At 45.0% G+C, this 25,708-nt stretch overlaps 1 protein-coding gene across 1 annotated transcript; it reads right to left on the bottom strand.

The window, feature by feature from the left end:
• Positions 1–874: 874 nt before the first annotated feature.
• Positions 875–25,708, bottom strand: LOC133378978 (vomeronasal type-2 receptor 26-like). The gene is made up of 8 exons (XM_061613592.1): positions 25,437–25,708; positions 24,003–24,197; positions 11,208–11,395; positions 9,670–9,961; positions 5,358–5,585; positions 2,273–2,399; positions 1,215–1,785; positions 875–983 (listed from the first exon to the last, which is right to left on the bottom strand). Exons 3-8 carry the CDS (start codon positions 11,276–11,278, stop codon positions 875–877), a joined length of 1,398 nt encoding a protein of 465 aa, XP_061469576.1. The 5' UTR covers positions 11,279–11,395; positions 24,003–24,197; positions 25,437–25,708.

The following is a 25,708-nucleotide window of genomic DNA, read 5'->3' as shown; positions in this document are numbered from 1 at the left end:
ATCAGCTTCAGCTAGCATTGCCAATGGCTGAGGCTGATGGGAGTTGTGGTCCAACAACATCTGGAGGCACACCGGTTGGGAAAGGCTGGTCTAGACTTTCTGAACCTCACTATTCTCAGATCGCGTTGGACTGATGAGGCAAAAAGGAGGGTCCAGTGCTGGAAACAGTCTAACAAGATTTGGGCTGATTGGGAAGGGAGACATCACTTTAATCATGATTTTGACTCATTCTTGGGCTTTGTGGCTCTCTTGTTGTTCTCCTCCCATTTTGTGAGTCACTACCCCAGTCCCAAGAAAAATGGTGAGGGAAGGGAAAGGCACTCTGCATATGTTCAACAACTTTTTCTCTCCTCTTTGTTTTCTAATGTAGTGTTAATGGGGTCGCCACACTGGGCTCCTTTGGGGGGAAGGGTGATGTATAAACTTTCAAGTTGTCACTTTTTTAATACTCTTTTAAAAGATCTAGAGGGAAAGCCTAGATCTATGGTAATCCTATACTTCTTTACCTGGGAGTAAATGCCATTACACTGCAATTCCAGTTTCCCCCCAAAGTACAAGAGGTTTGCTCCTTGTCCATGCCTGAGCATCAGCTAGATAGAGTCATCCTCCCACCCCCTTAAACTCTGAAGGGGGTGGGGAGCATCTGCCTCTAGACCCAATAAGAAAAGAAGGCATTAATAATTATGTTATGACCTATTGTTGGAAGAAATTCAAATCAAATTGTGAATTGTTATGCTGAATTCAAGAGCACTTAAACAAAAGAAACCCCTTCCTTTAACAAACACATTTTAGGATGGAAGCTGACAACTTGCTATATCTCCATTCTTTATTTCTCTGATGGACATCTGTGATCAAAACTGAATATTTTAAACAATCAGATGCCATCTTTAGTTTTTGTTATCAGACACTCCTTTGTATTCAGATCAGGCCTCAGTACAATGATGTAGCATTTGGGAAGGAAGATGCAGCCCAGGAGCCCAGCACTGGAGGCCAAGATAGAGAAGACCTGCACGGCTGCCATGTATTTCCCCTTCGTGCTCAGGTAGGTGGGCACAAAGGACACCCAAACACTGCAGAAGACCAGCATGCTGAAGGTGATCAGCTTGGCTTCATTGAAGGCCCCAGGCTGCCTCCTGGCCAGGAAAGCCACTGCAAAGCTGGTGGCAGCCAGAAAGCCCATGTAGCCAAGGGAACCATAAAACATGGTCACAGACCCTTCGTTGCATTGCAGGATGATTTCTCCAGGCTGGGAATGCATGTCAGAGTCTGGGAATGGGGGAGAGATCACTAGCCAGATGGTGCAGATGACAACTTGGATACTAGAACTGGAAATGACAATGGAGTTGGCCAGACTCTTCCCCAGCCACCTCCTCACCCTGTCCCCTGGCTTTGTGGCCAGGAAGGCTAGCACTACAGTGATGGTTTTTGCCAAGACAGAAGAGATGGAAACTGAGAAAATGATGCTGAAGGCTGTTTGTCGGAGAAGGCAGGTTGTTTTCCTTGGCCGGTTGGTGAACAGGAAGGAGGACAAAAAGGAAAGCAGGAGGGAGATAAGGAGGATGTATGAAAGATTCTGGTTGTTGGCTTTGACTACTGGAGTGTCAATATATTTAATGAAGATTCCTAAAACAAAACTCGTAGTTAATGACAAGAATAAAGCAAAAGAAACAAGGATGGTCCCTAAAGACTCTTTAAAGGACAGGAATGTGACAATCTTGGGAACACATTGATCTAGGTCCTTGTTTGGATACTGATGTTCTGGGCATTTGTTGCAATGTTCTGCATCTGAAAAGAAGAAGAGAGGCTTCAGTAATTTCAAGCTTATAACCATCACATTCTTTGTTCTGTTGCATTCCATAAAAGAGGAGCAACTTCATTAACCTGTACATTCAGCATAAATGCATCATAATCTGTGTTCCATTTGGAGGATTACGCTCCAGAATAACCAGAGTGGATACAGGCCAAGATATTAAAACATATGTCTGTCCCAATCAGATATAAGTATGTAGGCTGTGATAAAAACCATAAAAGGTTGTATGGTATAGGCAGTATCTATCAAACCCTCTCACTACTTGGTCTCTTGCAATTTATTTCTCAAGTTTATGTCTGTCAACCGATCTTATCAAATAATTATGGCAATTAAAATATGCTAGCCAATAAAGGATCCACAATCAAAAGTGTCATTGGAATATTCACAGAAACTTTTTCTGGGTGAATCTTTGCCCTATTTATTTTCCCCAAGGAATGCCTTTTTCCCTCGGAGTCAACCCACCTTCTTGAGTGGAGATGGTCCCTTCTGCACATGGAGCACAAGCATAGCAGCAAACCGGCTCTCCTTCTTTAGCCACTTTCTTGTATCCAGGGCGACAGCTTTCTGTACACCTGGACTGAGGCACGGTCTAATCATAAAGAGAAGAAGGTGCATTGAAGTGAAAGTGTCAACGGTGTTTGTGATGGATAATTTTGTATTTCTCCTGTGGGTTCTTTGCTGGGGGTCCATGAATAAAAATTGAAGACACAGGCTTGCAGCAAAAAGGTAGGCCTTTATTGGATGACAAGTGTACACTTGGTCAGTCTCCCTCTGAGTGAGTGGAGAACTGCACTTTGGCTTTTCTACATTTTAGGACAAATACTTTAGCATCTGCCAATCAGAATTTAACACATCAGAATGACATAGACACGACAGTATTACACAAGTATTACACAGGCATTTGCATAGGCATTGCGTAGGTACTGTACTTCTCTGCATCGTGTTCTAGTGAATTTGGCAATGTTCAATACTTCACTTGAAAGTACATTTTCACAGTGAACTAAGCACTCCAGCTAGTGAGCAAAGCAATTTAGTTATGCATTTTACTACTGCAAATCTTTCTTTCTACATCTTAGGGACAATGAGATGTTCAGCACAGTGTTATCTATTATTTTGAGTACAAATAGTTCCAAACAAACCAGCATGGTCAGAGGTGATAGCTCCAAAAAGAAAAAGATCTGGTTTTCTACTAAACTATTAAAATGTTATGAACCTTTATAGATTTATAGAAGAATACATTTTGCTTATTGTTTATGTATATTGAATTCCCCATTAGCTATACATGTATGTATATATAAAATTCCCCATCATTTGTATCTATGGAAATGGTTTATAGAATTTTTAAAAGCTGAAACAGGTGTTTAGTTCCAGGGACCCCAAATTAACACAGGCCCCATTTTCAGGGAATCCCTTTTAATGCAGAATGGTATGGCAGGGAATCTTCTTTGGGGTGCATCGCACAGTTGTCAACATGAGGACAGAGAGCACAGGAAAGAACCAAATTTATGATGTCACATCTAGGAAAGGAAAGGCTTGTTAAGAAGAGTGGAGGTGTGCCAAGGATGTGTAGGCACTGGATGACTTTTTGTATGAGATGCCAGAATGTCCAGAGTGCTATGTAGCCTACATTATTTCATAGGTTTTATGCTGAAAATAAGACTCAACTGGGATGCACATTTGTGAAAGGTGGATTAATTATTAAGTATTTATACAGCACCAGAGGGTGGCCCGGTTGAGCCTTGGCTGAGGGGCCCTGTGGCCCAAAGGGGCCCCTGAAGGGCCCCTCCTTAGGATGGGGAGGTGGCTCCCCTGTTCCATGATTTGCGGCAGTGTCAGCTCCTGCAACCCAACCTTACCCTGGATCATAGAGAGGGAGCTTCTACACACACACACACACACACACACACACATAGACAGTGTGGACTTCAATAAGCCTGCCAGCATGCCCCCTACCTCTTCCACCAGTGTGACTGCCATGTGTGCTGTGTGCCTGCCTGCCATCACCCAAGATGGCAGCAGGGGCTTCCCTAAGAGCTGATGATACAGCTGCCATCTTGGTTAATGGCAGGCATGCACACACAGCATGCACATCATTCACATGGCATGAGAAATAGGTGGGCATGTGGGTGGGATTATTATTAGGTGTGTGTGCGCGTTGGGATACAGCACTGTGGACTCAGGGCAGGCTGGTGCCCAAGTGCCCAGTCATGCCTGGTGCCAGCCTTGTACATTTCCACTCCATTTTGGAAGTTGCCTAAAATGTCATTGCTCTGTGGGGCAGTGGATTTCTTGCTGGGCAAATTAAAATGGCAGGCAGCTGCTGCAGTATGAACCCCAGATTGGGTTCTGTTCAAAATCAAGAGCACTGCCAATGCAACATCAAAACAGCTATCAGGGAGACTGGCATGGAGAGTGGTAAAGGAAGCACTGCTGGGCTGGACTGTAGAGGAGTGTGATGTTCCTGACTGTAATGTAAATATGGTAAGTGCTGGTTTAGTATAAGACATATGGTAAGTGGAGTGAGTGAGGAGGGGGAGTACCTGGGCTGTAGAATGCTGGGTGATTGGCTGAGCGTTTGAATGGCTGGAAGTATAAATGAGAGGATGACAGTTGAATCGGGGTGGTGTTTTGTGGTGGTGTTGTTTTGGTGGTGTGTTGTTGGTGTGTTGGAGAGGTTGGTGTGGAGAGTATAAGGTGGCTGTTGAGAGAGTGAAACAGGAGTTCTGAGGCAATTATTAGGAAGTAAAGTACATAAGAGAACATATATGAAACCATACGCTTGTAAACAAAGTCTTAAGTAATCTTGTTATTTCTAATGCTTAATAAATATTTCTTGGTTTACTAAAAACCTGATTCTTCAGCTGGGATACACAGACCAGGGGGGATGGCAGAGTAACCAAGGCTGAAAAGTAATTGTATCAAATAGTGGCTGCTGCGGAGGAAAAGATATTGTATCCAGTACCACAGAGAAACCCAGAGCTGTAAGCTTCAGAGGCAAGAGGCTGCAGGGGGGTTTGGGAATTACCTATACCCATAGACTCAAGGTATCGAGATAGCCAGGCAGAGACTAAGGGACAGTCTATAGGCTATAAGGGATACAGAGTGTTGGGTAGTGTGGCCTAGCAGGGGGATCTTTTGAGATCTGTGCTAGTGTGGTGAAAGGTAAAAATAAACCTGACGTTCCTGACTGGGGGTGACCAGAGGTGGGCTGCACATCATAAGGTGGGCCTGACAGTAGTAAGACATCACTAGTGGTCACAGGCGGGGAAGGACATCACAAGGAGCTCTTCTGAGCTTCTGGGGCCTTTGGCCCATGACCAACTATGGTGCCAGGCCAGCTATAAACACTGATTTCCTAGGGCTCCAAAATTCAACAGAGATGTGTAGAATGTGAGGTCTTGGCCTGCAAGTTCCCAGCTCCTGCACTATATTCAGTAGGACTTAGTCCACGGTAAGGTTTGAAAGGATTGTAGTTGAAGCTCTGTGTGAATTATTCAACAAAGTATTAGAGCTTAACAGATGCCACTTGGAATCAAGTGTCTCCTACCTTGCTAAACTGCTTGGGCCACACAATGGCTTCCGGGTTAATGGTGAGTTTAATGTCAGCAGACTTTCCTCTCTCTATGCTCCCAACTTTCACTCGAACACGGGACTCATTGGAAAACATGACCCAGTTCTCAATATCATAGTTGCCTGGCAGGTCCCCATTCTCATCCAAATGCAGGCCACCCAATGAAGCATTCAAAAACTGGATTTCTCTTAAGAAAGGGTGAAGCTGGAATGATGGAAAACCCCAGCATTAAGAAAACATGAACCCAAGCCTGATTTCTCAGCCCTGTTCACATTGAGCTTTAATCTCCTCTGAACTGGGACCAGTGCACATCTTTTATTGATTAAACATTTTATATAGCACCATTCATATAAAACGTCCTTTAGAGAATAAACCTCTGTCATGAAATTCCCTGTCTTCCAGCACTATCTTGTGTTGCATTTTGGATACTCTGTTCATAGGGTTTTTGTGGTAAGAGGTATTCAGAGGTGGTTTATCATTGCCTTCCTCTGAGTCTGGATGCATCTTAGTCTGGTGTCTCAGCTCTGACCATTCCACTTTGGGTGCCCCTGCTAGGAGTCTAGCCTCTTGGTCTAGACTCCTGACAGCATTGCTCTCAGCTTCTTAAGATGTTAAGGTGTGCATCCTAGAGTGGAAGATTATTCCAAAGTCTCAGGGCCCCTGCGGAGAAGGTCCCCACACTTCTATACACAGTTAACATTAGCAAATGAGAAGGACAAGGGGCTGAGCTGAATAGACTCTCTGCTTGGAAAGAAGGCCCAGCAAAGGCAGAGTGGGAGATGAAAAGATCCCAACTTTAGCTAAAAAGATGAAGTCCCAGGGCATCAGTGGAAAGCAGAAGATTCTTCTGACATAAGCATAGTGTGTAGGGGGGGGGAGAGTTGGCCTCCACCTTGAACCTCACAAATTGGATTTGCCTCAGTTTAACACTTTTCCACACTACAGTATTTGAGTTTGGCTACAAGATAATGATGATTCCAAAGTTGGGACAATGGAGTACAGTTTGCAAACAGGGAAAGGAAATACCTGCCATGGCTGCAGCCTTTGACGTTCCAGCCCACCTTGTCTACCCACCATCCACATCTGCTTTGTTCTGGTTGAATATGCAGTGCTTAAGGCCTGAGCCACAGCCTGGACACTGAAGTAAGTGCTGTAGCTATCTTGAGACAGGGCTGTCTCCAGTTCCTCTTGGGGCAGCTTCTCCAGATTCTCCTTCTCTGTGCATCTTGTCCAACCTCTCATGGATAACAAGTGCTTTGAATATAAACAATGAAATGCTTTCTTCCAGAACTGGTCAAGATCAGGTGAGAATGGACTATAGTAGTCATGTTTTGTTCTTATTTGGGACCTTATTACAAAGGCCAGAGAACCATGAATGTACTGGAAGAGATTAGGATCAAACCACAGGTTCAAGTTGATGTCCTGAAAAGCTGTTGAGATCCAGACTTTTGCCCCAATGTTTTCCTCAAGTGCTGTTTGTAGCATGATGATTGGACCCCATCCCCCCTGAATATGCTCATAGTAAATAAATACATTGACTTGTCTCCATATGACATTTGGTTTAATAGAGTTGAGCCTTTGGTACAGATTCTTTTCTGGTAGTCTTTTTGATAAGGCAATGCAAATTCCATTGTTGATCAGTAGAGGTGTCAAGGCATTCACAAACCTTTCTCCATTGTCATTGTCTGGAGCAGTAAGACCAATCCACGTCCATCCAAAATGTAGGAGCAGTTTGACAATCCCTGGGTACTGAGTTTCTTCTTTGGGGACTGTCCGGTAGACAAAAGGGAACTGGGTGTTATCATCAAGACCCTGAGCAGTAAAGCCATAACTGATCTAGTGAGGAAAGGAAGAGAATACTTTTGTTTTGTTTTCAGGATTTCAGGGTACAGATATATCTTACAACAGGCATTTCCAAGCTGCCACCATTTTCAGGTGGGATTCAATCGCATATCAGCAAATTCAGGTTTACTATTAAAGGTGATTTGGAGCTGTTGCACAACAAACCCACTAGTCCAAAAGATGGGACTTTTGCAGAAAGGAAAGTGATGGAAAATGCATTGGAAAGGTTGGGCTAGGGATGTCACATGCTACCACTTGCACAATTTACTTGGGGCTTTTTCCAATGACCGTTCTTTATGTAATAAAGTTGTGGTTGTAGAGGCAGATTCACCTCATCCCCTCAGGAGCTTTATGGGGTGGAGGAAGCCTCCATGTGCCTGATGCTCAGGCAAGGGCAAGGAGCAAACTTTTTGCACTATTGAAAGTGCAAGTCTATGAATGTCTACTCAGAAGTGCCTTTGAATTCATGTCCGCTTAAAGCCATAATATTTTTTGTAGCTGTCAGAAACCAATAAAACTTGTTCTCTAGATCTTTTATAATAGTTTTTTTTTAATGACACTTTAAATTTGTTTTTAACTTTATTCATTACTAGCTGAAAGTCTAGCAGTGTCTGGGAGTTCTTATAAATATATCTACAAACAAAGAATTATTAAATGATTTTTTTTTAGTTTCTTGATGGGGAAAAGTATTTTCTAGGGCTGTATACACCCCCTAATATGATCTGAGGCTCACCCCACCTGAATCTGGCCCAGACTATTTAATTAAGTTTTAAACCCTTTGCTATGCTCCTTTTCACACCTTCTTGAAACATTTCTTTTTAGGCCAGGCTTTCCAGAGACCAGGGTTCGAATCCCCACACAGCCACAAAGCTCACTTGGTGACTTTGGGCCAGTCACTGCCTCTCAGCCACAGAGGAAGGCAATGGTAAACCCCCTCTGAATACTGCTTACCATAAAAACCCTATTCATAGGGTCACCATAAGTCAGAAACGACTTGAAGGCAGTCCATTAGCATTACTAATAGATGCTGATCTGTTTTAATCTTTTTAACAAGTGGCTAGTGTTTTAATTGTTTTAAATATGTTTGTAATTACTTGTTTTTCACCATTTTGTTGATAATTTTATTTTTTTGTAAACCGCTTAGAGGCCTTTACAATCATGCGGTATATTTTTGTTGTTATGTGCTTTCAAGTCAATTTTGACTTATGGCGACCCTATGAATCAACGACCTCCAAGAGCATCTGTCATGAACCACCCCGTTCAGATCTTGTAAGTACAGGTCTGTGGCTTCCTTTATGGAATGAATCCATCTCTTGTTTGGCCTTCCTCTTTTTCTACTCCCTGCTGTTTTTCCCAGCATTATTGTCTTTTCTAGTGAATCATGTCTTCTCATTATGTGTCCAAAGTATGATAACCTTTCATCATTTTAGCTTCTAGTGATAGTTCTGGTTTAATTTGTTCTAACACCCAATTATTGGTCTTTTTTGCAGTCCGTGATATCTACAAAGCTCTCCTCCAACACCACATTTCAAATGAGTTGATTTTTCTCTTATCTGCTTTATTCACTGTCCAACTTTCACGTCCGTACATAGAGATCGGGAATACCATGGTCTGAATGATCCTGACTTTAGTGTTCAGAGATACATGTGGTATATAGATTTTATTAAATAAATAGATACACTGACTTCTCTCTTCCAGCCCTACCTGAAGATGCCAGGGATTGAACCAGGGACCTTCTGCATGCAAAACCGATGTTCTACCACTGAGCTATGACCCTTCCCCTTATATTCTATTCCCCCCACCCACCCTATGCTTTTGAGACCACCCTGCTAGCCAGCCACCCTGCAACAACTGATTCCTGACGTGTTCCCTAGTCTGATAGCATAAACCTTTGCAGATCTACTCAGAAGTAAATCCTATTGTTTGACAGATTGACCAGACTCCTCTCCATTAGAGCCAATACTCATCTCCTGAACGTAGCCAGGAGGCTGCAATCCTAGTGCCATACTGGGAAGTGAGACCCATTGGGTTCAGTGGGTCTTACCTCTGAGTAGACAGACCCATTTAGGGTTGCAGCCTATCTATGTAAGATTCATTCACTCCCTCCCCTTCCCCCAACCCTGCTGGGCATCTTGATGAGTCGTTAGCAACTTTAATTACTGTGAAAAGAGAATTTCAAAGCACACAGAGTGTAAAGGCGGGAAACCCTTCAAATCACCCGGTAAACATGTCAAAATATGTAAAATTCTGCCTACAGGGGACAGCAAGATGAATAAGATTATATTTGGCAGGATCCAGCCTGCAGCAGAATGGAATCAGCTCTGCATTAAGTGAATGCAGGACTCAACAGACATAAATCGCTACCCATGTCCCTTTATTGACTCCCCAATAATGAAAGTGGGATTTTTTTGCAGCTGAACTTCCCTGCAGCCACCCTCATTCGTACCTGTGGGATTTTGTAGATGTCGGACATGGTCGAAATCTCTTTTGCAATCACAGAATCAGCTCCTTCAAGAACAGCCAGCAGCTTATTCTGTTTTCCACAGTTAAAGTTTGGAATATTGCTTCTCCCACCTGCAAGCAGGTCTAGCATGGCATCAGAAGTCATCCTTGCATCAAAATCATTTTCATAGAGGCTGTACCCCAGGGTGATGTTGGGTAAGAGCCTGGGATCCTGGTTGATCTCCTGGATGGTGAACATGAAGGACAGGATTTGCCACTCCTTCCTGCCTGAAAAACTCAAAAGAAAAAAAAAAGTAGTGTCACACTGCTATTCACCATTCAGGGAAAACAAAACGTTACGTACATCCATTCTTCTATAAATCTTGGAGCCTTTCCACACGATATAAATCTCACAAGAGCTCATCCCCAAATAATGGTTCATATGTTTGTACGGATGATGGGGAGGACATATCCTTGTTGCAAGGTCAAAATCCATTTTATTTATTTATTATTTGATTTATATCCCGCCCTTCTTCCCAGCAGGAGCCCAGGGCGGCTGCCTCGAGATGTACACTCCATTGCTAGAGACCAGAAGTGCACATTATATCTTTCCCTGAAAGGTTTGTGAGACATTGGGAAATTTCTGCAAAAGCTGAAGTACCTTCGCTGGTCTTTGCTGCTTCAAAAATACACTGACACAGAGATTCCCCTGTGCAGAAACACAGGAAGAAGAATAAATCCACATGCATCCCTTCGAGCCTGACTAGTTGTGGGCAGTCCAGCCCTTCAGTTTAACAAACCATCAGGAGGCTACAAGGATGTCTTTTGAGTCTCTTTTCTTGAGTGAAATCACCTGACGGACACAGCACCAATGAGGTCATCTTAGGGATGTAGTGAAGTTTTGTTAGGTACCAGAGGGGGAGGGGGAAGTCCCTGGAGTTAAATTGAGTCCCCAGATGCATTGCACTTGCCTAAGCTTGTGATTGCCTACATAATTTTGAACCTGGAAGAAAATACTTGCATAGTTCCTGTTGAAAAAAAAAAGTTCTCTCAAACTGTCATTGCATCCATCTATGAAGGAGAGATGTGCAAAAGGAGAATTGCCTTGTCTTTAATTTTTCTCCCTGAGGGAATCAGTATCTCCTCAGTTTCAATGCAAGTGCAATGCCAGACCCGGGACATTATTTGTGTTGATCCCTTCCACAGGCTCCTCTGAAATAGGATCTGTAGCACATGTTACCAAATTCTTCCAAGCTACACAGGAAGTGGATTGGACTGTGAAAACATAGGAAGTGGATTGGACTGTGAAAGACCAACCCAAATGGTGTTTGCATTTTGACAAATTTATAGGGCAGTACAATATCTCAGAGAGGAGGTCAGGTCTCCTGCTCCCCTGGTGCATTCACTATAGCTGCTCAATTTCCCTGCTTTTTAAAGTTTGATAGAAATATCTGTTGGTTATAGGTAGGTTCGTAAACCACAAGGTTTTTTGCCTATTAGTGAATGGAAGTACAGGTGAGGAAGCATAACATCCATACTTACCCCTGAAGCCTTGTTAAGGGAGGCTTGGAAAAGATGTATGGAAGTTGCTGAATAATAACTTTTGGAGACATGATGGCACTAATGAGGAAGTCTCCGGACCGATAATAATTCTGTGCATCATTTTCATCCTTGATCAGATTCAGGGGGCATTTTGCCTTCAGGATCCCACAGACTCCACGGGGCAATAGCTGCAGAAGCAGAAGTAGAAGCAGCAGGTATATCATTCTGTCTCTTCCTTCTAGTTCCAAAACTCTCTTGTGCCAGCCAAACAGAAGGAGTCAAAAACAGTTGCAAGACCAAAACTGGAGTGGCTTTGCAAATACAGGTGGTATCCAGCTATACCTTACAGCCAAACAGGAAACTCATTAAACTTAAGCAAGTATATTCACCCCCACCCTAAATCTTGGTCCAAGCAATCTCTGTGCACCAACCTTTTCAGGTGCAGTGCAAGAAATACCTTGTTGATACCTGTCACATGAGGTTTAGGTCATATGCCTAAAGGTGATCTGCAGAAATACCCTTGAGCTTTGGAAAAAATAAATCACAGTGATTTTGTTAATTATAAGGAGAAGAAGGTTCACCTTTTTAACATCTTGGAGTCTCTGCATGGCTGAAGGGACAGGTGCAGGGCTGGAGAAAAACATGTTTGTAAGAAATCACAGATGCGGCTCCAAAGTGTGTCATGGATCAAGGAGGGAGGGAGTTTGCCGACAAGCACCTAAGATGCATCTGCATCGGTCCAATGGCCCATCTAGACCAGCATCCTGTTCTCCAGAGTGGCCAGTCTGACACCTCTGTGCAAGTTCAGAAGCAGGGCACGAGGGCAATAGCCTTCTCTTGGTGTTGCTCCCCAGTCACTGGCATTCAGGGATCTCCTGCCTCTGACCTTGGGATTCTCTTCTCAAACCATCTAGGCTGGTGGCCATCACCACATCATGTGGCAGTGAGTTCCACAATTTGACCATGAAGAAATCCTTCCTTTCGTCTGTCCAGAATCTCCCAACATTGAGTTTCACTGAATGGCCATTTTGGTTTCCAGTATTACAAGGAAGCAAATGAGTGAGAAGAGGGGGCAGGCAGTGAACTGGACACTGCCCTGCCAACCTCAGCCTCCCCTCTCAGCCAATCCACACCCATCTGCCTTCTTACATTCAGCCAGTCAGGAGGTGACTCTGCCTGTTAATCACTGTGGCTCCATTTACTCTTGCTTCCCCTGCCTTCTCCACTACTGGTCTCATTGGGCAACAGCCCCCATTGGGGACAAGAAGTCTCTCTTTCCTCCTTCCCTCACTTGGTAGCTAATGATTCTGCCAGGGTGAGCACTGGGCTACAGGTAAAGGTGCCCCTTTTATTCCCATTAAAAGGACAACTGGACACTTCACAGGAGAAATAGCAGAGAAGGAAATGAATTTATTTTACTGTCTTATCATGAGAGCGATCGGGTCCAAATCTAGGTGACCCCTCAAAATGCATTCCCCAAGAGAAAGAGCAGTAAATCATGGGTGGTATTCAAAGAAGTTTTGCTCAGACTCATTGAAATTAATAAACATGACATTGTTAGGTCCATTAATTTCGAAGGGTCTACTGTTAAACTCAGTTGAATAACACCTTTCCATGTTAGACCTTCCCAGTCATCAGAGTGGTCCTGTCCAGGGCTGGCATAAACACCTAGCATCCCCAAGCAGCTTCCCTGGCAAGGATCACTGCTGATGCTGGCTCTGGGTTTCCTTTCACTTTTCCCCTGGCCCAGCAGTCTGAGCCAGCAGGATCTAGCTACTCTTTAATTGTTCATGAAGCCCCTGACATAGCGTCACCCGAGACCATCCTTTACCAACCTGATGTGCTCCAGATATTTTGACTGGGTTGCAGTTCTAAGCATCTGGTGGGCCCCAGGTTGGCAAAGGTTCCTTTAGTTCCCTTGTGGGAAATGAAAAGTAGCTAGATTCAGCCACCCGGGGCTCTTTGGAGCTCCCGCCACATCCAAGTAGTCCTAGCAGGGCCTGCTGACAGAGGAGGGGTCCACCAGATTATGCTGTCCTTGTCCTGACTGGCATGATTCTGCAAGCTCTTTTTATACTTTTATGTTCACTCAAGAGCTCCACAAAAACCTGGAGTCAGCTATCAGGGCCGGTTCCAAAGGGTGGCCAGGTTGGGCACTGGCCTGAGGGCCCCGCAGCTCTAGGAGCCCCTGGGGGGCCCCTGAGGGGCCCTCTGCTCCCCTTCCACAATCCTGCGAATCACAAGATGAGCTTCTGAGCCACACTCCATCCCCTGCACTGCATGCGCGCACTGCATGCCATCAACCAAGATGGTGGCAAAGGCTTCAGTCCCTTACGGAAACCTTGGCCGCCATCTTTATTGATGGCAACCCTGCGCGAACAGCAGAGAAAGGTAGGTGAAGCACTGGGGGTGACGGGGGATAGCGGGCGGTTCAGAAGCTTGTCTTGCGATCCACGGGATCGCGGAAGGGAAGCAGAGGGGCCCGGGGCAGGCTAACGCCTAAGGGCCCCCGCATTCCTGGAGCAGGCCCTGTCAGCTGTGGCCCTATTTCCACATTACATTGAACATGCAGAGAGGAAGTAAAATTGTGTACAAGGTCACTAGTGTGTTGGATTCTACACTTTCCGGACTCTGAGTCTGCTACTGGAGATCAAGAGATCCCCAAGCCTGAGGTTGACAGATAAGAGTCCACAGAATAACCTCCCATAGCATTAGGGCCTGTTGAGCCAGAAACATGGCCTTCATGATTTCATTCCCTTGATCCCCCCCAAAAAAGTGCCTCCCGCAGTGCCTTTCTGGTCCAGTGGCTCATATACAGGCATCATATAAGCTCATGGGATCTGAATTGGTGGTAACTGACCAAGAACTAGCCTTTGGGGTCAAAGCAGAGAGCTCAATGAAGATGTTGACCTTGTGTGTGGAAGCTAAGGATGGATAGATGTGTCATTTTCAGTTCTCTGAGTTTCTCAGGACAGACAAAAGAAAGTACGTTGTCACACAATGCATAGTAAACCAGAGCTTGGAAGTAACTAGTTACAAGTAACGAATTACTTGTAATTCATTACATTTTTGAGTAACGAGTGGTAATTCCTTTACATTTTGATTGTAATAGAACTAGGAGTAATTTTAGTACCTTTGTGGAGTAATTGTAACATTTCCAGAATTACTTTTGGGCATTACTTGGGGGTGTGTCTTCTGCTCCTCTGATTTGTGGATGAAAAACATGTGCATCAAACTGGGCTTCTGTGCAGTGTCGCTCTTTCCTCATGCTCTGTGCATGGGGAGGAGGCGATGAGGGAGGAGGCGGAGAGTGAGATGGGATGGAGTGGAGAAAACAATTATTTTTAAAAAGGACAGTGGTGGTGAAGAATGGAGTGGAGGGGGAAAGGATCCAGAAGTCAAGAACATGGATGAAGGAAAAGAAGGAGGCAGCAGCAGAATGGAGATGAAGAACTGTGGAGGTGAAAGATGACAAAGTGTTCGTGTGTGTGAATACTGTGTTCGCATTTGGCACACAAAGTGCCCCCCACCCTCTCTGGCTACTGTGTTGCATTTGCAGTATTTTAACTTTTTTGCATCTCAGGGAAAATGTTTGCTTGAGTGAGTGTCCCTTAGTTGGTGGCAGGGCAGGGTCCAGGGAAGTGGTTTAGTGAGAGAGATTATGCTGGCTGGCTGAGTGGGGGAGGGTTGCACTTGGTTTGACGTGCAAAGATTTGAGCAGTGGCCTCTGCCTCCCTCCCCACCACCCTTACCAGCGGAGAGACCGCCATTGCTATCTTATGAATAAAAATAATTATTCTACTACCTATGTATGTGTTTGTTTATTTTTAATGTTGTTTTAGGCTACTTAGATGTGCAGCAACCAAGGCCAGTACCTTGTAGGTGTTTTTTTTAAGTAACTGAAATGTAATTGTGGTGATTACTTTGGAGGAAAAGTAAAGTAATCAGTTATTTTCAGAGCAATTGTAATTGTAACGGTAATTACTACTTTTTTGGGCCATGTAACTGTAACTGTAATTTATTACTTTTAAAAAGTAATCTTCCAAGCTCTGAGTTAAACTATAGGTAGTGATGGCCACCAACTTAGATGACTCTATAGGAGGGTTAGACAAAGGGACTAAGACTGGGGAAAATCCTTCTCAGTTTCAGATCTCTGGCAACTTTTGTTTATCAGGGTAGACAATATTGATCTTGGTGGTTCCATGTTCTGACTCAGTAGATGGAAGTTCCATGAACTCAGAATGTTCAGACACAGTTCCTCCAGGGATGGGGGAACCCTTTCTGGCCAGCTGTGGGCCAGACCCTTATCTCCTCACCCCTGGTGGACCAAATTTGAGACGTGGGCACAGCCACCCACCTGTCAGTCTCTCACATCACTATGGAATTGATTGCCAGGACTTCAGAGCTGAACTCTTTTGCCAACAGGCCCATGCTGCTCTATGAACCTCTGGTTTTCAGAGGTTCAAAGAATGAAAACGGAAGTGGTTTCCATTCAAACAGTCTCATTGGAAACTGATTCCCCATCCTGGAGAAAGTTGCGTTCCCACTGCACATCAGCTGGTGGGTAGTGGGTTCATGCTTTGTTCTAGCAAAAGAACAATCAGGAGTTCACTTTAAGCTCCCGATTCTTCATCTGAAGCCCTGGTATTACCTGATAACCTGTATGACACAGTGTAGGGCAGGTGGATGTTGCTTGCCCCAAACAGACTTGCAGGCCAAGTGGGGAGGCCGGGTGTAATGCCAAATATCTCCAGAAGAAATCTAGTTGTGAGGGGATAGTATGGCATGCCCCATTCCCCCTGTCTCATAATTCATGTCTCATACCCCTGCTTTATTGGGGTGCTTATTGCTTTGCACACTGTCATTGCACAGCATTGGAGTCTGAAGAGCTCACAGCACAGGCTTTCTTACATGGGGTGCTGGGAAGATAAAGATCTCATAGGTATAAGGTGCCCCCTCCCAGGGGGTCTTTTGGGTATAAATAAAGGACACCTAGATTGGGGAGATTAAGCCTCAAAGTAACAACAAGATTAGCCTCAAGAGGTCTCAAGAACCTCAAGAGCTACAGGATAACATCAGGAAAGACCAAGCTTCAAGCAGAGTCTCGAGCATGGCTGTTCATGAGGCTTCCAGCCAGCTAGGATCACGTAAGATAAGAACAAAGGAAGGGGGAGGAAGGGACTCATTAGTTTCATTTTAGTATTTTCTTGCCAGCAAACACCAGCAGCTGTATCACAGCTCATTGAAAGAGGCTTGCTTCAATAAATCGTTGAACTTCTGTCACAGATGGACCTTGAACTTCCTCATCAGCATAGCTCACTAGAAATGCAAGTTCCCCTAGAAAGTGCAGCAGGATCTTTTGCTGGAGTTACCCACACGTCACCCCCAGAGCATTTACAAATTTACCCTTAAGCCAATCTCTCACACACAGAAAGTAAAATAAAGAGTTGTTTTATTAAGAGAAGAAAGAAGGTAAAATATTGCAGTGTACAATTACAACTGAGCAGCTTTCTAACTATTATTCGTTCATTCAAGAACACTAGATAGACTAAAGCAAAGAGACTAAACTTATGCACACTTTCACATCAAACTCACCCACGCAGAAAGAAAAGGAAAGAAAGAAATCCAGAAGTTGTGTATACCTCTCCTGGAGACTGAGAGAGAGACTTTCATATCTAGCCCAATGAGCCAAAGCTCCACCCTTTGTAACCAGTGCTAGATTTGAAAGATCTAACCAAAATCCTTAGCTCTGAAACTCTAAAATTGTCCTGAAGATGCTAGAGAGCATTGATAAGAAAGGCAGCTGTTGAGCCCTCCAGAAGGAGGAACTGCTGACCCCTTCCAACCCCTCATGTGTTATATCTTTTTCTAATGAAACTGACCCCAATGTAAATGTGACAAGGAAGATGTGGACCAACCCGTTTCCTGATAAATTCCCAGATAATAGGTGTGATCTCCCTGCTGTAAATCCCTGATGATTCCTAAAGGTTAAGATTATCATAATCTTTATGCAAACTATTTCTTTGTTTGAAGGGAGCACCTGATTCTTACTGGGCAACATTCTCCAAATTTCCATAGGAGTCAGGAAGTCTATACCCTCAGGCTTTCAAGATATGTTCTCGGGGTAGAGTTTGGAAAAGTTACTTTATTGAACTACAGCTCCCATCAGTCCAATCCAGTGGCCATGCTGGCTGGGGCTGATGGGAGTTGTAGTTCAAAAAAGTAACTTTTCCAAGCTCTGCTCAGGGGTCACAGAGAGGCTGTTTCCCAGGAATCTTTGCTGTTGCAGGTTTTCCAAACTCTGGTTCACTGAGGTGAATCAAAGATTAAAATTTCCCGATATTTGATTCCTTACACTTCTTCAACACCAGTACGTTCATTGCCTTTTGAAATGTCAAACTAATTGGCTTGGTACCTGCCCAGGCTAGGCATTTGGCAATACACGGGGTGGGCCAAGTTTGGCCTATGGGCCAGAGGTTCCCCAATGCTAAACTTACATCCTAAAAGAATATCTTGATCCTCCTGTGAGTAAAGGCCCAGGCCAAACTCACATACCCACCCATGCTGACCCATATCAAGACATTTTTATATATTTATTGCATTATTGGTATTCATATTTTCCATATCTGTATAACCTAACCCAAACCAATTCTGTATTTCTATCCACAGACCACAGTTTGGGAACCCTTTACTTAGATCATCGGGGGAATTCTTCTCTTGGCACCCCACCCCACAGAATATCAAAGGGTGGTGACCCAAAAAGACATTTTCTGCTGTTTCCCTTATACTGTGTTTAGCAATAAGGCAGTCTGCTTTTTCAGCATCAACCCTGTAGGAAGCATCATAGCTCCGGGAAACCTGTCCTGATCTTTCCCTCTGCTGTCACCACCCATTACAGGTCATCTACAGCAAGAGCACTGGCCTCCCAGTGCTTTACGGTGGTCTCCTTGAGGGGAGGGCAACAGCCAGGTAAACTCCAGTTCTTCTGCTTGGCAACGTCAGCCCAGGCACTTTAACAAACAGGAGTGTAGCTCCAATCAGCTTCAGCCACATAGGAGGTGAACCAGCCCTGGATTGTGTTCAAAAACCAGCCCAGCCCAGAAACAAAGTTAAGCTGTTTTTTTCAAAAGGAGCATAGGTAAAAAAAAAAAGGGGGGGGGCAAAGGGAGCTCAAAATGGAAATCAACCAGAATATTGGACTAACTAATCCTACACTTAACCCAATTCACTAATAGGCAAAAACCTTGCGGTTTAAGAATGTACCTATAGCCCTCAGATATTTCTATCAAACTTTAAAAAGTAGGGAAATTGGGCAGCTGTAGTGAATGCACCAGGGGAGCAGGAGACCTGACCCCCTCTCTGAGATATTGGACTGCCCTACAAATGCAAGCACCATTTGGGTTGGTCTTTCACAGTCCAATCCACTTCCTGTGTAGCTTGGAAGAATTTGGTAACATGTGCCATGCTCAGTAAGCTTTGCTGTGCTTGTTAATAATAATAATAATAAAATTTTATTTATGAGTCGCCTATCTGGCCGAATGAACGGCCACTCTAGGCGACGTACATAACACAGTAAAATACAATATAAAAACAAATGAGGACCACAATCAATAATTAATCTAAACACCACCCTTCCAGTTAATAACAGCATTAAAAACTAATCCACCCCAGAGATCCCGTAGGCCTGCCTGAACAGCCAGGTCTTCAAGGCCCGGCGGAAACCTATCAGGGAGGGGGCATGGCGAAGATCGAAAGGAAGGGAATTCCAGAGGGTGGGGGCCACATTCGAAAATGCCCTCTCTCTGGTCCGCACCAGCCTAGCTATTTTAACTGGTGGGACCGAGAGAAGGTCTTGTATGGCTGATCTCGTCGGGCGGCATAATTGGTGACGCTGGAGGCGCTCCTTCAGATAAACTGGGCTGAAACCGTATAGGGCTTTAAAGGTCAACACCAACACCTTGAATTGAGCCCGGTAAACAACTGGCAGCCAGTGTAGATCTATTAACACTGGAGTAATATGATCACAGTGACGGCTGTTTGTAATCAAACGTGCAGCTGCATTCCGTATCAGCTGTAATTTCCGGACCGTTTTCAAGGGTAACCCCACATAGAGCGCATTACAGTAGTCTAAGCGGGAGGAGACCAGGGCATGTATCACCCGTGGGATCAGGTGGATAGGAAGGTAGGGTTGCAGCCTCCGTATTAGATGTAATTGATACCAAGCTGCCCAGCTCACTGCCGAAATCTGAGCCTCCATGGACAGCTGGGAGTCAAGAATGACCCCAAGGCTGCGTACCTGGTCTTTCAGGGGTAATCTTACCCCATTGAACACCAGGTCAATATCTCCTAACCTTCTCTTGTCTCCCACGAGTAACACCTCGGTCTTATCGGGGTTTAGTTTCAGCCTATTCCTTCCCATCCATCCACTTATGGCTTCCAGGCACTTGGACACGGTGTTCACAGCCAACTCTGGTGATGATTTAAACGAGAGATAGAACTGAGTGTCATCCGCATATTGGTGACACTGCAGCCCAAATCTACTGATGATGGCCCCCAGTGGCTTTACATAGATGTTGAATAGCATGGGGGAGAGGATAGAACCCTGTGGGACTCCACAATTAAGAGGCCAAGGGTCTGAAACTTCATCCCCCAATGCCACCCGTTGGTGCCTGTCTGAAAGATAGGAACGGAGCCACCGTAAAACAATGTCCCCTATTCCTAATCCCTCCAGGCGATCTAAAAGGATACTGTGGTCAACGGTATTGAACGCCGCTGAGAGGTCCAGGAGGACGAGGAAGGTATATTCTCCCCTATCCAACGCCTTCCTCATATCATCCACCAGAGCGACCAAGGCTGTTTCAGTTCCATGTCCAGTCCTGAAGCCCGACTGGAATGGATCAAGATAATCTGCTTCATCCAAGTGTGTCTGTAACTGTTTGGCCACCACTCGCTCAATCACATTGCCCAAGAATGGTAGGTTAGAGACTGGGCGGAAGTTATTCAACTCTTGGGGATCCAAGGAGGGCTTTTTCAAGATAGGCTTTGTTACTGCCACCTTGAGGGCTGATGGCATTGCACCCTCTTCCAAGGATGCATTTACCACTGCCTTGATCCCTTCGCTCAGCTTCTCTTTACAGCTCATAATGAGCCATGAAGGGCAAGGATCAAACAGACAGGTGGTTGGCTTCACAGTAGAGAGCACCTTGTCCACTTCCTCAGAGGGAAGAGGCTGAAAGCGATCCCACCATTTAACCGGAATGCAACTGGCCGACTCTGGCTCACTTCCTGTATCCACGGCATATGGAGTCATGCTCTTCAGGCGCTCGATTTTATCGGCAAAGTGTTTAGCAAATGTGTCACAGAAGGCTTTAGAGTGTTCCATGGGTTCCTGAGCAACTGGACCGACCAGGCTTCGGACCACTTGGAACAACCTCCTGGGGCAGCACTCTGCGGACGCAATAGAGGCAGTAAATAATTCCCTCTTTGTTGCCTTTGTGGCCACCTGGTAGGCAGCTATTGCTGCTCTAACCAGTGTCCGATCATCTTCAGAGCGAGATTTCCACCACCGGCACTCTAGTTGTCTCACCTCCTGTCTCAGACCCCGCAACCGTGGTGTATACCAGGGTGCTATCTGAGTTCTATTCAGGGGGAGAGGACGTTTCGGAGCCACCCGGTCTACTGCCCTAGTGATCTCCCTATTCCACTCCATCACCTTCAGCTGGCTCCAAATCTCCCAGCGCATTCGGGCGTCTGGGACGGACCATCCTAATAGATCCTTGTCCCCTGCGGAGGGTGTGTGGCATTAAGAGGTCCATATTCACCAGGTAGTGATCTGACCATGACACGGGGTTGGAAACAACAGTCCCCATTTCCAGATCATTTCCCTCCCCTCCCAAGACAAACACAAGGTCAAGAGCATGACCAGCTACATGGGTGGGCCCCGTATTACTGAGGTGCAGTTCCCAGGAAGTCATGGTGTCCATGAAATCTCGAGGGGCTCCAGTGAGGACGGCCTCGGCGTGCACATTAAAGTCCCCCAAAACCAGTAGGCTGGGGGAGAGCATCCACACGCCCGAGATCACCTCAAGCACCTCGGTCAGGGAGTCTGCTGTGCAGCGGGGTGGGCGGTACACAAGTAGAATCCCTAAACTGCCCTTTGGGCCCAACCTCCAGTAATAATAATAATAATAATAATAATTTAATTTGTGGGTCGCCTATCTGGCCAATGGCCACTCTAGGCGACGTACAATTTAACAACAATACATTACATCATAATAAAATACATCATAAAATACAATATAACAATAAAGCAATAAAACAGTTCCAGTACAGAGTAGTAGGCTATTCGTCGTAAAAATTTAACCCTCCCCATAAGTCCCAAAGGCCTGTCTGAAGAGCCAGGTCTTCAAAGCTTGGCGGAATACATTCAGGGAAGTACATGCAGTCAACAAACTTGGTCTCATGGAGAGGGGGTCTGACGAAAACCAAGGACCCCCGATAGATGACTGCCACTCCCCCTCCCCGCCTACCAACCCTCGGCTGCTATGCGTATCGGAAACCAGCTGGACACATGGCCTCAAGCGTAGGAGCTGAGGCCTCATCCAGCCAGGTCTCCGTAATACACATCAGGTCTGCGTTCTCATCCAGAATCATATCATGGATGAGCGTTGTTTTTTGGGCCACAGACCTGGCGTTACATAACAGCAGTCGAAGGTCAGATGGAGTCCTGCGTCCCCCAGTTATCTTCTGGTTATGGACAGGCCCAGAATGGATATTATGCATCTATCCCTTGTTCCCCTAAACTGGCACGGCCTGCCACCCGCACCTTTCCAGGATCTGCTGCCTAGCCTTTTAATATTGTGGCTCCCCACCCTCCCCACGGTACCCCCCTCTGGTCTGCACATGCCCCTTCCTTATCCGCCAATCAGGCAAGCCCCCCACCCCAAAACAGCACCAGAATATCTTAAGTCCAACAGGCATCCAATTCTCCGCTACAAGTCACTCGTCTCCAGCTGGTAGGTCGGAGCAGTAGATGGAAATTCCTGTATAGCGGTTTTTTTGACTAGCAGCCGATGAAAGGGTTTCGCCTGCTGGGGATGTCACCTTCTTCCTGGCCACCACCAGATTCAATTCATGGTGTGGCAGCTGTCTTTAGGGGCCTGCGCTGCTCTAAATATGATAATACAATCCTCATAGTAGCCTGGCCAGTCGTGGAGATGCCAAAAACAGGGCAATTTCGTGGTTCCAGTTAGATGATTAATATCCGCTAGCTGTATCTCTCATATATAGATGTTATTTGATGGGTATCTCTCCTTACAGATGTTCTCGAATATCTGTAGATGGTTATATCTCTTAAAGCCTGAATTTGTAATGGTGAGCCAGTATCAGCTGAAGCAGAGGAAGAGCAGGTTTTCCACAGAATCTCACTAATATAACCCAGCCAAACAATGGCCGCCGTAAAGCAACACAGCTGTCCTATGTCAGTTCTCTTGTTGGGTGATATTAAATTGGCTTCGTCTTCAACTCAGAGTTGCTGAGTCATAGATGATAAAATACAGGCTTACTGAAAAGTTTCTCACATATATTTTCTCACAGATATTCACCGGCAGTGTTTACTTCAGAGGACAGAAATGTTTACTTCAGAGGACAGGAATAGTTCAAGAGTCAAAAGGTGAATAGCAACCTTATATTGCCTTATTTCTCAAATGCTATAACTGTAGTTGTCATTATGACTAATAATCTTGTCCTATCACTTGAGATACTCCTTGTAATGCTCCTTGTAAGTTGCTTCCAGTTACAATTGCTTTTCAGTTGCAAACACAGCTCTAAGCTTGCGAGCAAGTTGAAACTCAAATCCCCAGCTGCAGTATGATCTTCAAGGCCGCTCGGTAGCGTTCTCACAATTACGTCCAAAACCGAGTGCAATGGTTGAATATTCCTTCATTTTTATTTGATAAAAAGTGTTGACACAGGCCGCATACATAGAATATATTTAAAGTATATCCCCTCCCCTCAAAAAAGAATCCTGGGAACTGTAGTTTGTTAAAGGTGTTGAGGGTTGTAGCTCTGTGAGGGGAAAACTACAGTTCCCAGGATTCTTTTAATTTAAGATATGCAGACGAGACGATACTACTAGCAGAAACCAGTAATGATTTGAAATGAATGCTGATGAAAGTTAGAGGAAAGCACAAAACCGGGATTACAGATGAATGTCAAGAAGACTAAAGTAATGACAACAGAAGATTTATGTAACTTTAAAGTTGACAATGAGGACATTGAACTTGTCAAGGATTATCAATACCTCGGCACAGTCATTAACCAAAATGGAGACAATAGTCAAGAAATCAGAAGAAGGCTAGGACTTGGGAGGGCAGCTGTGAGAGAACTAGAAAAGGTCCTCAAATGTAAAGATGTATCACTGAACGCTAAAGTCAGGATCATTAATTCAGTCCATGGTATTCCCGATCTCCATTTATGGATGTGAAAGTTGGACAGTGAAAAAAGCGGATAAGAGAAAGATCAACTCATTTGAAATGTGGTGTTGGAGGAGAGTTTTGCGCATACCATGGACTGTGAAAAAGACAGATAATTGGTTGTTAGAACAAATTAAACCAGAGCTATCACTAGAAGCTAAAATGATGAAACTGAGGTTATCATACTTTGGACACATCATGAGAAGACATGATTCACTAGAGAAGACAATCATGCTGGGAAAAACAGAAGGGAGTAGAAAAAGAGGAAAGCCAAACAAGAGATGGATTGATTCTATAAAGGAAGCCACAGACCTGAACTTACAAGATCTGAGCAGGGTAGTTCATGACAGATGCTCGTGGAGGTCACTGATTCATAGGGTCACCATAAGTTGTAATCGACTTGAAGGCACATAACAAGAACAGCAACAACATCACTTGGCTCAGCAGTGTACATGTAAAAAAGATCTTGGAATTGTTGTTGATAGCAAGCTGAATATGAGTCAACAGTGCATTGTAGCTGCAAAAAAAAAAAGGCAAATGCTATTTTAGGCTGCATTAACAGAAGTACAGTTTCCAAATCATATTAAGTGTGAGTGCCAGTGTGGCGTAGTGGTTAAGGTGTTGGACTGCAACCTGGGAGACCAGGGTTCAAATCCCCACACAGCCATGAAGCTCACTGGGTGACCTTGGGCCAGTCACTGCCTCTCAGCCTCAGAGGAAGGCAATGGTAGATCCCCACTGAATACCACTTACCATGAGGGTTGCCATAAGTCGGAATCGACTTGAAGGCAGTCCATTTCCATTTCCCCCCTCTGTTTGGCACTGGTTAGGCCTCGTCCTGAGTACTGCATCCAGTTCTGGATGCCACATTTTAAGAAGGATGAAGACAAACAGGAATGAATTCAGAGGAGGGTGTAGTGGAATTTCTCAATGGAGTTCTTGTCCAGGAAACGACAGAGGCAGGTTGAAGCTTACAGCAGTTTATTATACTTACAATTGCAAGGAGACCCTGCTAGAGTGTGCTGTGGTGGGAGACTACCTTCCTTCTCTACATCAGAAGTTTTTATAGGACTGCACAGGGCATAGTCACATGTCCCAAGGTAGCCAGTTAGGGGCTTTACCTGTTTCCCGCTCCCACCTGCCCGTGTGATTCGCCATGCAAAAATGCAAGTACTCATCTCTTGTCTATCTTGTCTTGTCACAGCATCTGTCTCCACCCATCTCATCTACATCCTAATACCACGACCCCTGAAAATGGGGTTTTCCACTTCAAGGGCAACAAGGATGATGAGGGGACTGGAAACAAAGCTCTATGAGGAGAGACTGAAAAACTGGGCACATTTAGCCTGGAGAAGACTGAGGGGAGATATGATAGCACTCTTCAAGTACTTAAGTAATTGTTTTTGCTACATCACTTTTCACTATTGAAGCAACCCCATTTCTGCTTAATTACTCATTTCCTGCCTAAAATATTTTGTAGTTACCTGACTGAAAGTTATTTTATCCAAGTTATTAATAAAAATATTAAAGATCCCTGCACCCAGGACCGAGCCCTGCAGCACCCCGCTCCTTACCTCCCCCCAGTTTGAGGAGGAACCATTGTTGGAGCTGATCCCAGATGGATCAGCTGAGCAAGCCCTCTATCTATCAATCAATCGATTGATTTATATCCCACCGTTCCTCCTAGCAGGAGCCCAAGGTGGCACTCTCCCCCTTAACCCCAATGCACAAAATGGGGGCTGGGGGGGAGACTCACCAGATCCCCAAAGGGCCACCGATACAGCGCTTGGGAGGGTCAAAGGCCACTTTTGCCCCCATGTGAGAAGCCGGGAAGGAAAGCACTTTGCAGGGAGGCGTTTTTTTCCTTCTTCTGGAGGACACCCCCTTCCTCTCTAGGAATCTAGCTTTAACTCCTAGACAGTCAGGCTGCAGTACCCCTCCTCTCTCCCTGCCTCGATCTCAGAGCCGGAGCCAAAAAGGAACATTAAGCAGAGTTGAGAGGTTTGGCCTCTTGCTAACACTTCCGAC

Source organism: Rhineura floridana, chromosome 3 (genome assembly GCF_030035675.1).
Source record: "Rhineura floridana isolate rRhiFlo1 chromosome 3, rRhiFlo1.hap2, whole genome shotgun sequence".
Lineage (NCBI taxonomy): Eukaryota > Metazoa > Chordata > Lepidosauria > Squamata > Rhineuridae > Rhineura > Rhineura floridana.
Note: the sequence above shows the minus strand (reverse complement) of the source record. Positions and strands in the feature narration are given on the sequence as shown.